Source organism: Bufo gargarizans, chromosome 2 (assembly GCF_014858855.1).
Source record: "Bufo gargarizans isolate SCDJY-AF-19 chromosome 2, ASM1485885v1, whole genome shotgun sequence".
NCBI classification, from domain to species: Eukaryota; Metazoa; Chordata; class Amphibia; order Anura; family Bufonidae; genus Bufo; species Bufo gargarizans.
The window spans coordinates 445,549,193-445,569,437 of record NC_058081.1 but is presented as its reverse complement, the minus strand read 5'-3'; the positions used below and the strand labels follow the sequence as shown (position 1 = coordinate 445,569,437).

Genomic DNA, 20,245 nt, shown 5'->3' with positions numbered 1-20,245 from the left:
AGTTGAGATAGCCAGAATAAACTGGTCTTTTTTGTCAAGCTGAGGCAGCATGGATGATCTAATCTGATCCATCAGGCATTGGTGGGTAGAAATCCTGGCTGATCCTAGCCTAATTCACCCTGATAAAGGTCAGTCTCTCCACATTTTGTGTGGACAGTCGAGTTCTCCTTGGGGTAACTATGGCCCCCATCGCACTAAACACCCGCTCTGATGCCACACTACTGGCCAGGCAGGACAGATTTTCTAGGACAAACTCGGCCAGTTGTGGCCACAAATCCATTTTAGCTGCCCAGTGGTCCAGCGGATGTCTGATGAGGGGTGGCAGGGTGCACTCTAAGTATGCCACCACCTGCTGGTTCAGGGTGTGCTCTATGCCTAGCTGCTGGTGAGTTGTTTCTTCACTATGAGGGTGAAGAAAACTGCTCACCAGTGGCTCCAGACTCAGGCTGCTGCTGATGTAACTGGTACTGCTCCTGACACCCCCCCCCCCCCCCCAGCAGCCATGGCAGTGGAACTTGAGCACAGAGGGCCCCCTGATCAGACCTGTGAGAGGATGGACGATGGCACAGATAGTGGCCAACTGACTACATAGGATGTCTCTATAGTAGTTCAGTTTGTCCTCCATCTCAGCGGGTGTAAAAAAGGCCCCCATTTTGGACTGGTAGCGAGGGTCTAACATGGTGGAGAGCCACTAGTCATCCCTCTGCCGAATGGTGACAATTCAGCTGTCATTACGCAAGCAAGTATCAGGCTATTTGTGCAAGTATCTTGGAGGGACTGACTGCCTCCATCTCCACTGCAAACTGCAATAGTGTGCCTGGATCATCTGCCTCATCTTCCTCATCTCCCTCTTGCTCATCCGGCTGCTCTTGCTCCTCCTCTCCTGTCACCTGTGTAGAAAAACCATCAATTTTGCTACACATTGCTTGTGCTCCAATGTCTTCCTCCTCCTCCTCCTCCTCCAGTTCAGCCCCCACAGGGCTCATGTGGCCATGAGATGTAGGCGCCATGTCTCCAGTCTCCTGACCAGACAGATTTACCTGCATATTTTCCAGGATATGAATCAGTGGAATGACGTTATTCATCCCGTAGTCCTGGCGACTAACAAATAAAGTGGCCTTCTCAAAGGGCACAAGCAAACAGCAGGTGTCATGCATGAGCTGCCACTGGCTAACATCGAAGTTACACAGGGCAGTACCTCTGTCCGCCTGTATCATCAAGAAATCAATTATGGCCTTTCTCTGTTCATATAGTCGTTCCAACATATTGAGGGTGGAATTCCAATGGGTAGAAACGTTGCATATCAGCCTATGTTTGTGGACATCATTCTGCCGCTGCAGCTCAAGGAGGATGTGCTTGGCAGTGTTCGAGTGGCTGAAGAGCATGCAAAGTTTCCTGGCTCTTTTTTTAGGATGTCTTGCAGATGGGTGGAAGAACCGCTTGACAACCAGATTGAACATGTACGCCATGCAGGGCACATGACCCATCCCTCCTTGACGCAGCACTAACACCATGTTATTCCGATTGTTGGTCACCATGGTTTCCTTTTTGAGTTGCTGTGGGGAAAGCCAGGATTTGATTTCTTGATGAAGGACACAGAGCAGTTCCTCCTCTGTGTGACCAGCCAAACAAGGTGTAGAACAGTGTGGCACCACCGTGCCCTGCACATGTGGTATGCTGGAGGAGCACTGTGTCTTGTCCCTGCAGTGGAGGCTGAGGACACAGTGGAGGATGAGGAGGCAGAGGCGGACATTGTCGCAGGACCAACGGCATGAGATTGTGGAGGTGGAAGTGGTGTAACCTGGCCAAGTTGCTGGTGTGCTTGGGCAGGAACCACATTCACCGACAGGTTAAAGGACTGGAACACCTTCTGTTCTACATATGTGTTCAGAACTGGTACTGACTTTTTGGCAAATAAATGACAGCTTGGGATTCTCCACCTCGGCTCAAGCCATCAGTTCTCTGAAAGGTGCAGAATCCACCACTTAGAAAGGTAGGAACTGCAGCACCAGCAACTTGGACAGGAGCATGTTCAGTGCACTCATACTGTTGTCTCTTGGCAATTGCGTCAGTCTCAGTGATCGATTGCTGATTGAATGACTGACGAGTAGGAGGAGCAGGCTCATCGGGACTGGTAGATGATGGGAAGGACAGACAGCTCCCTTCAGTTGAGGTGGTAAAGCCTTGACTGCCTGAAATCGGGTGAGTGCCACTGGGTGATGCAGCAGTTGCTGCGGCAGGCTGGACCACCACATCAGAGCCACGGTTCTCCCAGGCCACTTTATGGTGACGCTGCATATGTTGGCATAGGGCCATGGTGCCAACATTGGCACGCTGGCCACACTTCACCTTCTGCCCACAGATTCAGCGGCTTAACAAAAAACTGCCACACCGCTGAGTATAGCATTTTCCCCCCAACACTCTGCACTGACTGACTGCTATCTCCACTGGGTCAACGAACCCTTGCACCACTACTTTCCAGGCCGATATGCTCCTGTGAAGTGGGTGGTCTACCCCGGGAACATTTGGTTCCCGACCTCCCACTGCTACCACTTTGCTGACTCCCGGCCACACTACCAACTTGCTGGCTCTGCACCTGCCTCACACGGAAGCTGTCACCCTCTTCTCCTGATGATGATTAAGCCTCTTCATCACCCAGCTCCTAATTTTGATCGGCTACATCATCATCAAGTACTATCTGCACGTCACTGATGTCCTCCTCAACAGTCTCTGAGCCTGGAGCCTGACCACTCGCAACACCAGCTCCCACGCCACTCTCCTTATCACTACTTGCCCGTCTAGCGGAGGAAGCGGCAGATGTCTCTTCCAGATCTTGGACTGAGCAGTATCTGCTGACTGTCCTCTAGTAGCTCGTCCTCACTGTATAGTGGAGCTGAGCCCACAGCATATAGTCCTTCTCTGGCTGAGGGAACAGAAAAGGACAGACAGGTGAGAGCACAGGGCCTGCTCATGGGCCATGCCAACTAAGGGTTGTGTCTGACAAACCCACCGACTTTTGGCTGGGGGTGGCTGATGTCACTTGGGACGAAATGGATGAACAAGTCAACCATTCAAGAACTTCTGGGTTGCCGGTCAAGACACGACCACTAGCGGACACTGGGAGCTCAGGCCTCTATAAGTGACCCTGCTGCCATGCCTCCTTACTCTGGTGCAACCTGTGCCTACACCAGAAACTTTTAGGCCTGTGTCCCTTCTCTGTCTGACATACTGGTAGATCAAATAAATAAATAGTAAATGAATACACCCCAAAAAGGGCTGTTATTTTCTCACTTCACCACACAACTGCTAATAAGCCCCTTTTCCCCCCACTTATACAAGGCAAAAAAGGCTTTAGAATACATAACTGCACCACAGAATGGCAAATAATATATATATTTTTATTTATTTTTTGCCACTAATACATGCCAAAAAGGACTGTAATTTTCTCACTTCACCACACAACGGCTATTAAGCCCCGCCACTTATACACGGCAAAAAAAGGTTTTCAAATGGTACGCAAGGGGGTGTGGACCCACTGTGCCACTGACTGTGTATACTCTGGAGGGGCATAACTAAGCCACTACATCATCTTCACTAGAGCCTCTGATGGTGAGGATAGGCTTGAGCCGTTAGGGTAGTTGCCAGGGGCTACTCCAGAGCCGTCCCCGAGTCAGTGGCATCTGACCAGGGGGTCAGAGTACTCGGTTCAAGCACCGAGGGGACTTGCGTGGCCAGGAGGTTCCGGGTCTGGACAGGCGGCAATCAATTGAAGTCAGTAAGCAAAGTCCATAAACGAGATCCGAGGTCAGGGACAGACGGCAAACAGGCAAAGTCCAAGGTCAGAGGCAGGCGGCAAACAGGCAGAGTCCAGGAGTTCAATAAGCAAGGTCCGATACACAGCGAAGCAGACAAGAGAGACACCTTAGCACTTGGAGATAGACAAACCATGAGGTTTCTCAGGCATCTTCCTGTAGTAGGAAGCACCTTTAAATACCTGCTGCAATCCAGCCATAGGCTGGTGAGACAGAGGGCATGCATGTGTTGCCTAATAGGTGAAGAGAGACACACCTATGCAAGTTCAAACACCAGTACAAGCCTCCAGCAGGAAGGAAACTCTGGCATGGAACGCATATACCATAGTTAAGCTATCTGCTACCCGTGCTTATCAGCATGGTGCATTGCTGCAGGAAAAGAGGGAGCCTGTTGCCCGTGGTTAGGGGCAGCAGTTCTGGCACGGACCGTTAAGCTAACATAGAACAGATAACTGCACCGATGAATGGCAAATAATTTTCTCACTTCACCACACAATGGCTAATAACCCCCCCCCCCACACACACACACACATACACGGCAAAAAAGCTTTTGAACATATAGCTGCACCGCAGAACGGCAAATAATATATATTTTTTTTGCTACTAATACATGCCAAAAAGGGCTGTAATTTTCTCACTTTACCACACAACGGCTAATAAGTCCTTTTTTTCCTTCACTTATACACAGCAAAAAAGCCTTTAGAACATGCATTGCACAAGGGCTAATAAGACGTATAAATATTTCCTAGTAATACATCCAGTTAATGACTGTATCAGACAGCACTTGCACCCAATTAAGAGAACAGTTTGCTGGAATTACAGAGGTATCATCTATTGCAAACCTGAAAGCAGCAGTATAATGGCCATTTGGATCCCCAGTCAGTGCAGAAAGGTGTAATATGATTGCTCCTATTACCCAGGCTGTACACTCCCCTATTGAACCCTGTTCTGCTTCAATACTATAGAATAATTCCTCCCTATCCTTTCCATACACTTCTAATGCTCTTTTCCTGAACTTCTATTCAGCAAAATAAATTATTTCCTAGCACTATGGCTGAGGCTATTTATAGGGCTGTGACATCAGATGTTTGACTGGCTGCTGATTGGCTGCATGCATGGCATTGTGGGTGATCCCTCGTTCCCAGAGTTCCTTGCGCCATATCCTCACACGAGGAATAAATGTGATTAGTTACCACGAAGCGTGAGGAAATTCGGATTCGCTGAAAATCAAATTCAATTTGCTCATCTCTAATTATAAGTAACATACATAGTAACATAGTACATAAGGCTGAAAAAAGACATTTGTCCATCAGGTTCGGCCTGTCAGCCAGAGGAAGACAAAAAAAAAAAAAGTAAGGGAGAGGCCAATTTTCCCCACTTTAGGGGAATAAAAAATTCCTTCCCGTCTCCAATCAGGCAATCAGAATAACTCCTTGAATCAATAACCCCTCTCTAGTAGCTATAGCCTGTAATATTATTACGCTCCAGAAACACATCCAGGACCCTCTTGTATTCCTTTATTGTACTCACCATCACCACCTCCTCAGGCAGAGAGTTCCATAGTCTCACTGCTCTTACCGTAAAGAATCCTCTTCTATGTTTGTGTACAAACCTTCTTTCCTCTAGACGCAGAGGATGCCCCCTCGTCACAGTCACAGTCCTGGGGATAAATAGATGATGGGATAGATCTCTGTACTGACCCCTGATATATTTATACATAGTAATTAGATCTCCCCTCAGTCGTCTTTTTTCTAAGGTGAATAACCCTAATTTTGATAATCTTTTTAAGGGCACTGTAGTTGCCCCATTCTAGTTATTACATTAGTTGCCCTCTTCTGGAGCCTCTCCAGCCCTGCTATGTCTGTCTTGTGCACAGGAGCCCAGGACTGTACACAGTACTCCATGTGTGGTCTGACTAGCAATTTGTAAAGTGGTAGGACTATGTTCTTATCACGGGCATCTATGCGCCTTTTGATGCAACCCATTATCTTATTGGTTTGCTGTTTATTAAAATTCCTAGATCCTTTTCCACATCAGTGTTACCGAGTGTTTTACCATTTAGTATGTACGGGTGACTTGCATTATTCCTTTCCATGTAGATAACTTTACATTTGTCAGTGTTAAACCTCATCTGCCACTTATCTGCCCAAGCCTCCAATCTATCCAGATCCCTCTTTAGTAGTATACTGTACTTTTCAGTGTTTATTACTTTACACAGTTTAGTGTCATCTGCGAAAATTGATATTTTACTATTCTAGCCTTCTACAAGATCATGATTACATATATTAATACGCATATTGAAGAAAATAGGGCCCAATATTGACCCCTGAAGTACCCCACTAGTTACAGTGACCCAGTCTGAGTGTGTATCAGTGTTAATAATCACCCTCTGTTTTCTATCATTGAGCCAGTTACCTACTCATAGAAACTGATTAAATTAGTTTGGCATGACCGATCCCTCATGAAGCCATGCTGATATGGCGTTATTTGCTTATTTCCGTTGAGATGCTCTAAGATAGCATATCTTAGAAAACCTTCAGTTTACCCACAACAGATGTTAAACTTACCGGCCTATAGTTACCAGGCTCTGTTTTTAGACCCTTTTTGAATATTGGCACCACATTTGCCATGTGCCAATCCTGTGGGACATTCCCTGTCAGTATAGAGTCTGCAAATATCAGAAATAAGGGTCTGGCTATGACATTACTTAATTCCCTTAGGATACGGGAGTGTATGCCATCTGGTCCTGGCAATTTGTCTATTTTAATCTTTTTAAGTCACTGTTGTACTTCTTTCTGGGTCAGACAGGACAGTCTTAATAGGGAATGTATTTTTACATTTAGCATTTCATATGACAGTTTATTTTTCTCAGTGAATACATTGGAGAAAAAAAATATTCAACAGCATTGCTTTATCCTCGTCGCTCTCTGTGACTCCCCCGTCAATACTCTTTAAAGGACCAACACCTTCAGATTTATACTTTTTAACATTTATATAATTGAAGAACATTTTAGGGTTAGTTTTACTCTCTTTGGCAATTAATCTCTTGGTCTCTAGTTTGACCACTTTTATTTGTTTTTTACATGTTCAGTTTTTTTCCTTATAGTTTTTCAGTGCTTCCATGCTACCCTCCTGTTTTAGCGATTTACATGCTTTCTTTTTGTCATTTATTGCTTTCTTTAGAGTTCTATTTATCCACATTGGTTTCTTTTTGTCCTTAACCTTTTATTTCCGTACAGTATGTACCTCTCACAATGAGATTTTAGGATGATTTTAAATATATCCCATTTTGTGGCTGTATTTTTATTTTTGAGGACTTTGTCCCAGTTAGTTAGGACTATAGCCTCTCTTAGTTGGCTAAATTTAGCTTTTTTGAAGTTTGGTATTTTTGTTCCTCCCTGTAGAAATGCTCTTTTGAATGATAATTGGAAGGTTATTACTTTATGGTCACTATTTCCCAGGTGTTCCCCAACCTGCACGTCTGTTGTTCTGTCAGGCCTATTGGTTAATACTAAGTCCAGTATGGCCGTCCCTCTAGTCGGGTCCTGAACCAGTTGGAAGAGGTAATTGTCTTAGGTTATTGCCAAGAACCTATTTCCTGTATAAGATAAACAAGTTTCAGTTTCCCAGTAATACATGTCTCTAGTTCAATATACTAACCTTTGACCAGTGCTTACTGGGAACTGTAAAATATTAATAATTAACATGTAAATAATCTGCTAAAGTACTACCAGCCTCAGAAAATCACACACACATGGGTACAAAGTTAATACGGTTAAAAAAAATAATATATATATATATATATATATATATATATATATATATAACTCCATGACGTTCAGCCAAGGGATGGCTGGGGATGTGAATTTTAGGAAAAGGTAGTGAAAAATCTTTCATAAGCATTGATGGTATTTCATTTTAAGAATTCATCTGAGCTCTTTAACAAAAAAAAAAAAAAAAAACTGGTAGACTATTCCATAGACTATTCCACAGATTTACAGTTCTTATATTGAAGAAGCCTTGACGCCTCTGAAGACTGAAATTTTACGCAATGTAATTTTATGTCATGCTATGTATTGCACCCAGTATAACCATGTGGGGATGGCACAATCGGGGTTAACAACAACATGAGGAGGAACAATTGCTATGTCAGAGCTTTCAGCATTTGTAACACTGCCGCTGATTGCCCTATAGCATGCTGAAACATCAGGATTTGCCGATGGTAGATTGTGCTGTCTAATTATGATCTGTTGTCAGCCAATCCACAGATCATCCACAGGCCATCCCCTGTGATATCACAGCCCTTTAAAACGCAGGCTCCACCATTTCACTGTGAACTAAGCATAGAGAGAGACGTGGCAAGAGCTAGGGAGACTGTTTCAGAAAGATTTTCATTGTACAATATTGGATACGGAAAGTGTAGGGACAGTGCGAGCTGAGTGCAATCTCCCTGTGCATCTTGTGCAACTGCTGCACCATTCATACTTCATCTGTTCTGTTGTACCAAGACTTACTGTGCATCAGACTCATTGTCAACAGGTGGTCTAATTATATTTAGTTCACCTTCTGCATCATTAAGACTTAGGCCTCATTGAAACAGTCAGTGTTCAATCAGTTATTTCCATCAGTGATCGTGAGCCAAAACCAGGTGTGGGTCTAAACACAGAAGAGGTGGGGATCTTTCCCTTATAGCTAATCTCTGTGTAGCCGCCACTCCTGGTTTTGGCTCACAATCACTAATGGAAATCACTGACCAAAACATTGATGTGTGAATAAGGCCTTAAATAGTTCAATTAATCTGTTGAATATGTTGCAGGTTGAATCAATCGCGGTGTAGGGTATAGTGCAATCTAATTGAACGGTGTCCACATTTGGGGTGTCCTCATTGATTTATATAAAAACTATTCTATTAGTCCCTGACTCAAAAATTGGAGTGATACACCTTTCTCATTCTACTGTCTGTGGCAAGTATTGTCCACATTGATATTTAACCACTTCTGTTAGCCAATTACTGTGATTTAGTGTTACAGAACAATCTTATTTAAAGGGAACCTGTCACAGGGGTTTTGTGTATAAAGCTGAGGACATGGGTTGCTAGATGGCCGCTAGCACATCCGCAATACCCAGTCCCCATAGCTCTGTGTGCTTTTATTTAGTAAAAAAAACTATTTGATTACATATGCACATTAACCTGAGATGAGTCCTGTCTCTGACTCATCTCACGTACAGGACTCATCTCAGGTTAATTTGCATATGTCTAAAATCGTTTTTTTTTTTACACCAAAAGTGCACACAGAGCTATGGGGACTGGATATTGCAGATGTGCTAGCGGCCATCTAGCAACCCATGTCCTCAGCTCTATACACAAAATCCCGGTGACAGGTTCCCTTTAACAAAGTTTGGGCAGTGCACTTAAATGTATTATTGGCACTGCACAGAGTTGCCCTCAAGCTTGTAAGTCCATCTATTGTGACCCCCACATCCATCCATCGCATCTACTATGGTACATTAGTATTTGCACCAGTTCTTTTCTGTAGGACCTGTGGCAGACATCACCTGACCATGACGTGGTCGGTCATGTGACTGGCCATCATGTGACTGACGTCCTTGTCATTCAGTGGGAGGTTTCCGTACTGGCCATCGGGCTTGTCGCTCACCACCTCACATGCTGGTTAGTGACTTCTCCCACAGGAGGAGTGTTTGCACACATATCTTTTTCATATTTGATTTATGTCAGGTGAGCTGAGGACTTTAAAAGGTAGCACTTTCTCTGATAGAGCCGCGCCCCCAGAAGAATTCAGATGCCGAAACGTGCGTTGGGGTTTACGGCTCTCCTGAGGAATCATCTCCCCCTAACTTCATGGGTAGGTTTATGGGATTCCATTGTGAGTAATATGAGGGCATTGTGTTAGTCAGTCCGGACGAGGAGCGCAGCGGTGGGGGAGGACGTCCATGAAGAGGCTTGGCTGGGCAGGACTGGTGAGGAAAGGGTTAGTGGGGAGTGGGGGCGGGAGCGGTGGTGAGGCGCGAGTTGCTTGGGCGACGGGGGGCGTGGCCAGCGGAGAGAAGAACGAACGAGGCGGAAGTGAGTGCAGTCTGGCCAGGAGACGGAATCGGAGCAGCATGTCGGCGCCTGGACTGTCAGTAGAGGAGATGTTGGAGAGGCTGAGGAGGGAAGCGGAGGTGAGGGGGCCTGGCTGGCTGCAGGAGCAGGTTGGTGCCTGCATAGTTTCACCTGCTCCTGTGGCTTCCCCTAATGTTCGGGCTGCCCGGCCGCGGCGTGGTATTCCGCCGGCGCGCCTAAGCCCTGAAGTCACCCCCCGGGCCCGGCGCCGAGTAGGGAGCCCCTCTGTGGACCCTCGGCGGCGGGGAGCGGCCGCTAGGGCTTCTGCGAGCCGCTCCCGCCGTGGGAGGAATCCCGATACGCGGCGGGGCCCTGTGAGGAGTGGGACGCCCCTTCCCCCACTCCCTGCGGCTGTGCAGCAGGATTCGGGACCGGGAACGGTGGACCGGCCCAGTCCCTCCTTTAGCGGGCGGTCCACTCGGCTGTTTGAGGAGGATCGGGTCCCTCGGACTGCGTTGGTGGAGGACGAATACCGGCGCAGGTCCAGAGAAGATTTGAGCAGCGTGGATGAAGGTCCCCTTGCAGTGGCGGAGGCTCGGTGTCCGGCCAGTGTGGTGCAGAGGGTCGTGCAAGTGGTCCAGGAGGAGCAGCCGTCGACGTCCAGGAGCTATGATGGAGCAGTGTCCGTGCGGCAGGAGTCAGGACCTTCGGCAGCGGGAGTCACAGCGCCCGTGGTGCCTGGTGAGATTGCTTGGGGATCCATGTTAGGGCAGGGTCTCCCGGTGGGTGGGGGGGGGACCATGGGGGAGTTTGGTAAGGGTTTGGGGCAGTTGTTGGGGGGATTGGCGGGATGGTTGTCGGGGATGGGAGCTGGTGGGGGGTCTCCGGCGCCTGGGTGGGGAGTGGGGCCGGGGTCGGGGGTTGGTGCGCGGGGGGTTGCGGCTGGGTTGGGGTCGGTGTCGGTTGAGACGCAGGCGGGTGGAGAAGGGGAGGGGCAGAGGTTGGATGATAGGGCTCGCGGTGAGGTGTATGTGTGCTTTGAGGGGCCGCTGGGGGCTCATTTGAAGCAGGAGGTGAGGGAAAAGATTTGGAAGGGCGAGTATGTGGAGATATTCTCGCTGCTTCCGTTAGAAAGGTTTAATTTGGATAGAGGAAAGAAGGACGAAGGAAAAAAAGAGGAGGAGGAGAAGCGGCGGCACCGTTTGATCCCACGGACTTTTGCTAATTGGCTTCAGGCGTTTGCCATATTAGCAAGTGTCATTGGGGAAAGGGCTCCGGAATGTTGTTCGGCGCTTTTTTGCTACCAGGACGCTATTGGGGAGGCGTATAGAGTTTATGGGGGGGTGGGCTGGCTCAGGTACGATGAGCAGTTCCGGCAGCGTAAGGCGGTTAGGCCTGATATCCGGTGGGATCATAAGGATATTGGGTTGTGGTTGAGGGTGACGGCGCCTCCTAGGGCTGGGCAGTCCTTTCGGGGGGAGTCCGGGGGATCTTCCCCGGGGGCGTTGGCAGCGGCATCAGCTAAAGGGTTGTGTTTCCTTTTCAACGAAGGAAATTGCAGATTTGGGGCCAAGTGCAAGTTTAAGCACGAGTGCACGGGGTGTGGGGGAGCGCATGGCGCTAACCGTTGTTTCAAAGGGGGACGGAATAAGGGGGGGGATGGTTCTGGAAAAGGGACGGACGCCAGGTGCGGGTGGAAGAGATGCAGGGGTTCCTAGATAGGTACCCGGATCGGGTTGCGGCTGGGTTGTTGGGGGATGGTTTTAGGTTTGGTTTTCGGATTCCATCGGTTGTCACGGCGGGGCCTGTGGTTCTTAAGAATCTCAGGTCTGCGCTTGTTCATGCGGAGGTGGTGACGGAGAAGTTGAGGAAGGAAGTGGAGTTGGGGCGGATGGCGGGTCCGTTTAAAGAGCCGCCGATTGGGGGGTTGAGGGTGTCTCCGCTGGGGGTAGTGCCGAAGAAGGAGCCGAACAAGTTTCGGCTCATTCATCATTTGTCTTACCCGAAAGGTGCGTCGGTCAATGATGGTATAGATCCTGATCTTTGTTCAGTGGTTTACACCTCATTTGATGCGGCTGTGAAGTGGGTGAGGCGGTTGGGGCAGGGGGCGTTGATGGCTAAGGTTGATGTGGAGGCGGCTTTTCGCCTGCTTCCAGTACACGTGGAGAGCATGGGATTGTTGGGTTGTTTTTGGGAGGGGGAATATTTTGTGGATCGGTGCTTGCCGATGGGCTGCTCTCTTTCGTGTGCATATTTTGAGACCTTTAGCACCTTTTTGGAATGGGTAGTGGTGGAAGTTTCCGGTTGTGCCTCCGTTATCCATTATTTAGACGATTTTTTATGTTTAGGGCCGGCGAATTCCCGGGTTTGTTCTTTGTTGTTGCATACAGTGCAGTCGGTTTTTGCGCGATTTGGGGTTCCGTTGGCGCAGGAGAAGACGTTGGGTCCGGTGACGGAATTGTGTTTTTTGGGGATTGTGATAGATACGGAACGGATGGAGTGTAGGCTTCCCCAGGATAAGTTGGTGGATTTGCGTCAGGAGATTGATAGGGCCATTGGGAGGGAGAAGATTAGGTTGCGGGAGTTGCAGTCATTGTTAGGTAAATTGAATTTTGCTTGTCAAATTATGCCTATGGGTAGAATTTTTTGTAGAAGGTTGGCCGCGGCTACGGCAGGTGTGTCGGTGCCGTATCATTTTATCAGGTTACGTAAAGAGTTAAAAGGGGATCTGAGGGTGTGGGCGGAGTTTTTGGGTCAGTACAATGGTAGGTCTTTGGTGATGGCGGAGTTGTGTGATAGCGTGGATTGTGAGTTATATACCGACGCGTCCGGGGGGGTGGGGTTTGGTGCCTACTGCCAGGGGCAATGGTGTGCGGGTACGTGGCCAGAGTCGTGGGTAAGTCGGGGGTGGGTAAGAAACATGGCCTTGTTGGAACTTTTTCCCATTGTGATGGCGGTGGTGTTGTGGGGCGAGAAATTGGAAAACAGGAAGGTGCGCTTTCATTGTGACAATTTGGGGGTGGTTCAGGCTATTAACAGTTTGTCCGCATCTTCCCCGCCGGTGGTTAGGCTGTTACAGTTTTTGGTATTGCGGTGTTTGTCGCTTAACGTGTGGTTGGTGGCGGAACATGTGGCTGGAGTGGCTAATTCAGTGGCGGATTCTCTTTCTCGTTTGCAGTGGGAGCGGTTCCGGCTTCTTGCGCCAGAAGCGGAGGCGGAGGGTCTGCAGTGTCCGGCGTGGCTGTGGGCGATCCTGGAAGAGAAGTGATGGGGTTGTTGAGGGATTCGTTGAGTCCGGGTACTTGGAGGGAGTATGGTAAGGCGTGGACGACCTGGGAGGCGTGGAATGGGACGTGGGGAGCTGGCGGAGTGGACGGCGAAGTACGGTTGTTGATGTTGTTGGGGCAGTTGAAGAGTGAGGGGTGGTCGGTGTCCAGGGTGAATCATCTTGTTTCAGGTATAGCGTTTGGTTTTAAGTGGCGGGGGCTGGCCGATTTGACTAAGAGTTTTTTGGTGCGACAGGTTTTGAAGGGTTGGCGTAGGGGTGCGGGCAGGGTGCCGGATTGTCGGAGGCCGGTGTCTTTTGAGTTGTTGGTGCGAATGGGGGACAGGTTGAGTGGTGTTTGTAGTTCGGGGTGGGAGCTAGGGCTATTTAAGGCGGCGTTTGCTTTGGCGTTCTTTGGGGCCTTTCGCTTGGGGGAGTTGGTGTGTGGGAGTGTTAGGAGAGCGGGGGGCCTTAGGAGCGAGGATGTTGAGTGGGTGGGGGATAGGTTGCATATTCGGATTCGCAGGTCTAAAACGGATCAGGAGGGTAGGGGGCTGCGTTTTACGTTGTTTGCAGTGCCGGGGTGTAGTATGTGCCCGGTGAGGTGTGCGGAATCGTATGGCGCGAGGCTGGGGAGGGATGAGGTCCCGTTTCTGAGGCATGAGGATGGTTCCTTTTTGTCTCGGTTTCAGTTTCTGGCGGTCTTTAGAAAATGTTTGACGGTTTTGGGGGTGCCGGTCAAGGATTATTCTGGGCATTCATTCAGAATTGGTGCGGCAACTGAGGCAGCCAGGGTGGGCGCCAGTGAGGAGGTGATTAGGCGGATTGGGCGTTGGGAGTCGGTTCGCTTTAAATCGTATGTGCGGCCTGCATTGTTGTAGAGTAAGGAGGTGGGAGGTGATGTTGATTTTGTCCCCTTTTTTGTGTTCACAGGTCGGATGGCGGCGGCGTTGGTGTGGATTTTGGGGCACTCCTATGTGTTCTGGGGTGCGATTAGAGCGGATGTGAGGCCGAGTGGGCGGCAGTTGGGGGTGAGTCCGGAGTTGGCTACGGTCCGGTGGTTAGGCGTCAGAGGTATGTTGTGGGGCGGAGTGTTGAGGGAGGTGCATCGTTTCGTTCGTTTAGATCGTCCTCCTGATGTGTTGGCATTGCACGTGGGGGGGAATGATTTAGGGAAGCGTCCGTTTAGGGAATTGGTGCGGGATGTCAAGTTTGACTTGCTCAGGATTTGGGCGTTGTTTCCGGGGGTTATCGTTGTCTGGTCTGATATTGTGCCGCGTAAGGTGTGGAGAGGTGAGAGGTCGGTAGAGAGCCTGAATAAGGCTAGGATTAAGGTGAACAGAGCGGTGGGCCGTTTTATGGCAAGGAATGGTGGTGTGGTGGTGCGGCATGAGGTATTGGAGAAGGGTGAGGGTGCGTTTTGGAGGGCAGATGGGGTGCACCTGAATGCGGTGGGTACGGATTTGTGGGCTCTGGGGCTCCAGAGTGGAGTGGAGATAGCTTTGCGGATGTGGAGGGACGCGCAGGGTTGAGGTAGTCAAGCTGCGCGTTCTTGGAGGCGGGGGAGGTCCTTGAAGTGGTGAAATATGGTGGTACTTGAGGATGGGAGGGCCCCGCGGGAGGGGCTGGACTCTCATTGAGGAGCTGATAGGAACTAAGTACGCGTCCATCAGTTGCTGCCTCCGAGCTTGGTTCAACGGCTGGGGGCAAGATGGAGACGCAGGTGTTCCAGTGGTTATAAAGTTATTGGGGCTTCTAGGACCTCCCTCGTCAGGGGTTAACTCATGTTATATTTATGTTGTATTTTTTTAATAAACGGCTGCTGTGGCCGATTAAATCCAAGCAGTGGTGTGGTGTGTTTTATTTATATGGGGCTGGGTGAGGGGTGGAGGTTATGGGATGGTTAGGCTTATAGGACTGAACGAATAGCCAATGCCTGCTTCAAGTCAGTCCGGACGAGGAGCGCAGCGGTGGGGGAGGACGTCCATGAAGAGGCTTGGCTGGGCAGGACTGGTGAGGAAAGGGTTAGTGGGGAGTGGGGGCGGGAGCGGTGGTGAGGCGCGAGTTGCTTGGGCGACGGGGGGCGTGGCCAGCGGAGAGAAGAACGAACGAGGCGGAAGTGAGTGCAGTCTGGCCAGGAGACGGAATCGCCCACCCGCCCGACCCTATTGGAAGAGGTGGTTGTGAGGTGGGGGTTGTTATATGTCGCGGCAGTCGTGGAGGCGGGGGAGGTCCTTGAAGTGGTGAAATATGGTGGTACTTGAGGATGGGAGGGCCCCGCGGGAGGGGCTGGACTCTCATTGAGGAGCTGATAGGAACTAAGTACGCGTCCATCAGTTGCTGCCTCCGAGCTTGGTTCAACGGCTGGGGGCAAGATGGAGACGCAGGTGTTCCAGTGGTTATAAAGTTATTGGGGCTTCTAGGACCTCCCTCGTCAGGGGTTAACTCATGTTATATTTATGTTGTATTTATTTAATAAACGGCTGCTGTGGCCGATTAAATCCAAGCAGTGGTGTGGTGTGTTTTATTTATATGGGGCTGGGTCAGTGGCGTACTGCCAATATAGGCAGACCACGCCGTTGCTATGGGGCCCGCAGCACAGGGGGGCCCGGAGCGCATGGAAGACTCCGCCCCCTACTCTGCACAAGACAGTGACAGTGTATTCATAGTTTCAGGCGGCGTTCTTGAACTTCTCCCTCCGGCTCCAACCCCACCCATTGTTCGGGCTGCATCTCCCTCCCAGGCAAGGATCCTGCTGCTGCTGATTGGCCAGTGTATCAGGCAGCAGGAGCAGCGCAGCCAGGCACACATAGAGACTAGGGTGGCCACTGGCTTCACGGACCTCGCCGGACCACGCCCCTAGAACTTACAAACCACGCCCACCTCCGCGAAGCCACGCCCCCATCGACTGCCGGGAAATGGGTGGAGGAGAGGTAAGAACTTGTGGAGGGGTCATGGGTGTCCTGGAGGGACAGTAGTAGTTATTAACTGTAACCCCTTTCAGCAGTACCCTATTCACAGTATTTATTAACCCCTTTTCAGCAGTCCCCTGAGGGCTTAATAAATACTGTGAATGGGGAACTGCTGAAAGGGGTTAATAACTACTGTGAAAGTGTGAAGGGCCTTCACATAGACCCTTTTCAGCAGTCCCTCATTCACAGTATTTAACCCCTTTCAGTCCCCTCTTCACACTTATTTATTTCCCCCTTTCAGCTGTTCCCAGGACCCACACAGTAGGTATTATTAACCCCTTTCAAAATTACCAGCGCCTGCCCTTCCCCCCTTTGAGCAATCCCCGACGGCCCACAGCACAGACCAGGGAGTACCGCAGCTGCGCTCCTCAGAGTCTGTTCCTCCACTTCCTGCGTGGCCGCGCCTGCACAAATCAGAATTGACTGGCGCGATGCAGGCGCTGCCGGACGGGCGACTGATGTCGGTGCGCTCTACGCCGTGATGCGAGTGATCCTTAAAGTGCCCCGTACTCGTCGAGTCTAGAGTCGCTGATGACCACAAAAAAGGTGGACTTCTGACCGTCCGTCCTGGCCTTGTGCCGGACGGAGGACCAGGAGTCTAAAAACCGGACGTCTGGTCACCCTAATAGAGGAGTGCACTCGGCGTGGCAGAGTTATCCTCTGCGCTCACGTGTTGCCCGCCCTCAAGACAGTCATCAGCCAGTGAGTGCCCCACACCCCTGGCCCATACTGAAGGACTGGTCAGTGAAGTGTGGCACAGTAAGAGGACAGCAGCAGACTTAATATAAAGCTCATATATGGTATTGGTTGGATATGGGTATTCTTGATAGGGGGAGGGCAGCAGCAAGCAGTGGGGTTTGGGGGGAAAGGGGCCCTGTAGGATCATAGAGGACTCCAGAGGACAGTGTGCTTTCCTCCTACTCCCCCCACCCTCACTCCCCGGGAGAAGAGGGTGGAAGCAAACTGTCCTCCTGAGTCCTCTATGATCCTACAGGGCCCCCCAGCATATCAGTCACCTTGCAGGGGCGGGGGGAGAATATGATTGGTGGCTATGTGCACACTTAGCATCAGCAGCAATGAGTTAAAGGGGTTATCCAACCCCTATAATGCCCCCCAAAATGCTCGGGGCCAGGCACCTTACTTACCTCATTCCCCAGCACCCGCATTGCTCCTGATGCCCACACAGCCGCCACTGCCTCCCTCCCGTCACGCAGATTAATACATCCAGCGAAATAGGGGGGAGCAGCCAATAGCAGGCCACAATGGTAATGAGCCTCCCTAGCATCGCGGGTGACGCTAGGGAGGCTCATTTCCGACGCAGCCTGCTATTGTCTGCACCCCCCATTGGGCATAAGTATTAACTGTATGCGGTGCCTGGGCAATTTGGGGGGGCATAATAGGGATTAGATAGCCCCTTTAACCCTTAGGATACCAGAGGTTTTTTCATTTTTGCATTTTATTTTTCCTTCCCTATCTTCCTTGAGCCATAACAATTTTTCCACCTTTTTAGGGGTTTTGTTCCTACAGCTTTACCTTTGTGGCAAAACTGACCTGTGCCCTTCATTCTCTGGGTCAGTACGATTACAACGATACCACATATGTATAGGTTTTGTATGTCTAAATAGTGTAAAAATACATTAACACTTTGATTTAAAAAAAAAAATTACTTTTTTACATCACCATATTCTGACCCCCATAACTTTTTTATAGTTATATGATCTACTGAGCTGTGTGGGGGCTCATTTTTTGCGGGATGAACTGTAGTTTTTATTGATACCCTTTTGGAGTGTGTGTGACTTTTTAAATCACATTTTATTACATTTTTTGGGGTGAGAGAAGTGATGAAAAAATGGCGCTGGTAACAAAGCTGTGTCAGGCTTTACCGCAGTGGGCACAGGCAGGAGGAGTGATATATATGCGGGCTCCTTCCCTGCACTCGTTCAGTTGTGCTCGCATACATATGGCGCCAGGGGCGTAGCTATTGGCTCATTGGCCCTGGTGCAAGAATTCATTTTGGGCCCCCCCCCCTTACCTTCTATACCATTTCCTAACACCACCAGACCCCTGCACGCCCACCGTGCCCATGCCCATATTGATGATAATATAGCTGCCGCTTGTGCTGGAATCAGTCTATGGCCGAATGCACACGGCCGTGAACGGTCCGTGGTATTCCGGCCTGGATTCCTGCTGACAGCAGGAGCGCACTGACGCCGTGCGCTTCATGCCGCCACTGTACTACAGTAATGTATAGATCATACAAGTGTATTACTGTAGTGCAGCGGCGGCATGAAGCGCACGGCGTCATAGCAACCAATGACGCCGTGCGCTCCTGCTGTCAGCAGGAATCCAGGCCAGGATACCACGAACCGTTCACAGCCGTGGAACACGGCCGTGTGCATTCGGCCTATATGTGTCATTCGGCAGCATGGGAGGTACTTAATTTTCCTTCACTTATCCTTTCAGTTTGCTTCATCATATGCCAGCAGGGCTATTAACATTGCCGCCAAGCCCGCCATTATTTCTCACACAGGGCTGGTCAGCACTGGAAATATGGGATTGCAAGCGGCAGCTATATCATTAGTCACTCACGGCAATATGGTGACAGTCACTGCTCCCATAGGTGTTGCACTTGCAATCCCATATTTCCAGTGCTGACCAGCCCTGTGTGAGCAATAATGGCGGGCTTGGCAGCAATGTTAATAGCCCTGCTGGCATATGATGAAGCAGTGATGATGATGATGATATAGCTGCCGCTTGTGCTATGAATGTGATGGTCTATGGGCCATAGACCATCACATGATTTATAGGACTCTGCTGTGACATCTACCAGTACTTGTAGGATAGCAGTAGTGGGTCCTCTTACTTGCAGAGCTCATTTGCAGCTGCACATGTGACTAGAACGGTGCTAGTAAGAGGACCCACTACTGCTATCCTATGTGATGCTAGTGTACTCTAGCTACTAGCAAGCAGCCAGAGCAGAGACCTTCTCCGAATCTCTGCTAGTCACGTCGCCACGGCCGCCCTCACCTCAGTCCCTCAGGCGGCACGCAGCTTCTCCTCCGCCGCTCCAGTCACGTCGCCACGGCCGCCCTCACCTCACTCACTCGGGCGGCAAGCTCCACTTCTCGCCAGTACTTCCAGACGGGACCACTCCCTCTCCTGGCTGAGCCTGCGCAGCTGCACGCACGGCTCTGCCTCCGCCCCCCCCCTGTGAAGTTAGCCGCCGGCAAGTACTGTACTCTGCAAATCAGGGGCCAGGGCTTCACTCCGTCTCTCCTGGGGGGCCCCGTGGGCCCCCCTGGCTTAGGGGCCCGGTCGCAATTGCGACCGCTGCGACCCCTATAGCTACGCCACTGTATGGCGCCCTGTGCCCAGTCTGCTAAAGCCTGACATCGCCCATTTATGCCTGACTTTACCAAAGCAGACAGGCAGGAGCAGTGATGTGTGCTGTACATGGCTGAGATCCTTACTCCCATACAGAGAGAGTATGGATTATAAAGCGCTATAAGCACCTGAATTCAGCACCTATTTCTTAAAGGTTTCTAACGGTTTCAGTAGAACATGTATACATTTTTTTTATTGGCAAATGGGGGTGTGGCAGGGGAGGAGCCAGGAGGTGGGATGGGCCAGGGGTGGGTAGTGGGCGGGGTTGGGGGCCCAATTCAGACTCTTGCTATGGGGCCCAGTGATTTCTGTGTACGCCCCTGGGCTGGGTGAGGGGTGGAGGTTATGGGATGGTTAGGCTTATAGGACTGAACGAATAGCCAATGCCTGCTTCATGCGTTTACACTTTGCACTTTATCTCTGTTAGGAGGTTTGGGAAGCATACAGTACATTGATAGTGATTCACTGTGACTGTCAGTTTATTGTTGTTTTTTTTACATTTATATGCAATTTAGGTAGTTGCATATACTTTTTCACATTTTCCCTTATTTAATATATATCTTGCCTTTGTGTTGCACTACCTCTTTGTATTGCTACCTTGTGATTTAACCTTGCGGTTTTTTTTTTTGTTTGTTTTTTATGCCAGCCCCACCTGATCACTTATCTTCCCTTCTACCTCCAGGGACGTTTTAGCATTTTATTACAAAGCTCCATTTATATACATCTGTGTTATACTATTCTTCAGGAG

General features: G+C 49.8%; 1 protein-coding gene across 1 annotated transcript; it reads left to right on the top strand.

Moving 5' to 3' along the window:
* The first annotated feature begins 9,880 nt into the window (after positions 1-9,880).
* LOC122925995 lies at positions 9,881-18,768 on the top strand. Its single transcript, XM_044277390.1, has 3 exons — positions 9,881-10,617; positions 14,075-14,535; positions 18,577-18,768. Exons 1-3 carry the CDS (start codon positions 9,936-9,938, stop codon positions 18,766-18,768), a joined length of 1,335 nt encoding a protein of 444 aa, XP_044133325.1. The 5' UTR covers positions 9,881-9,935.
* Positions 18,769-20,245: the final 1,477 nt, after the last annotated feature.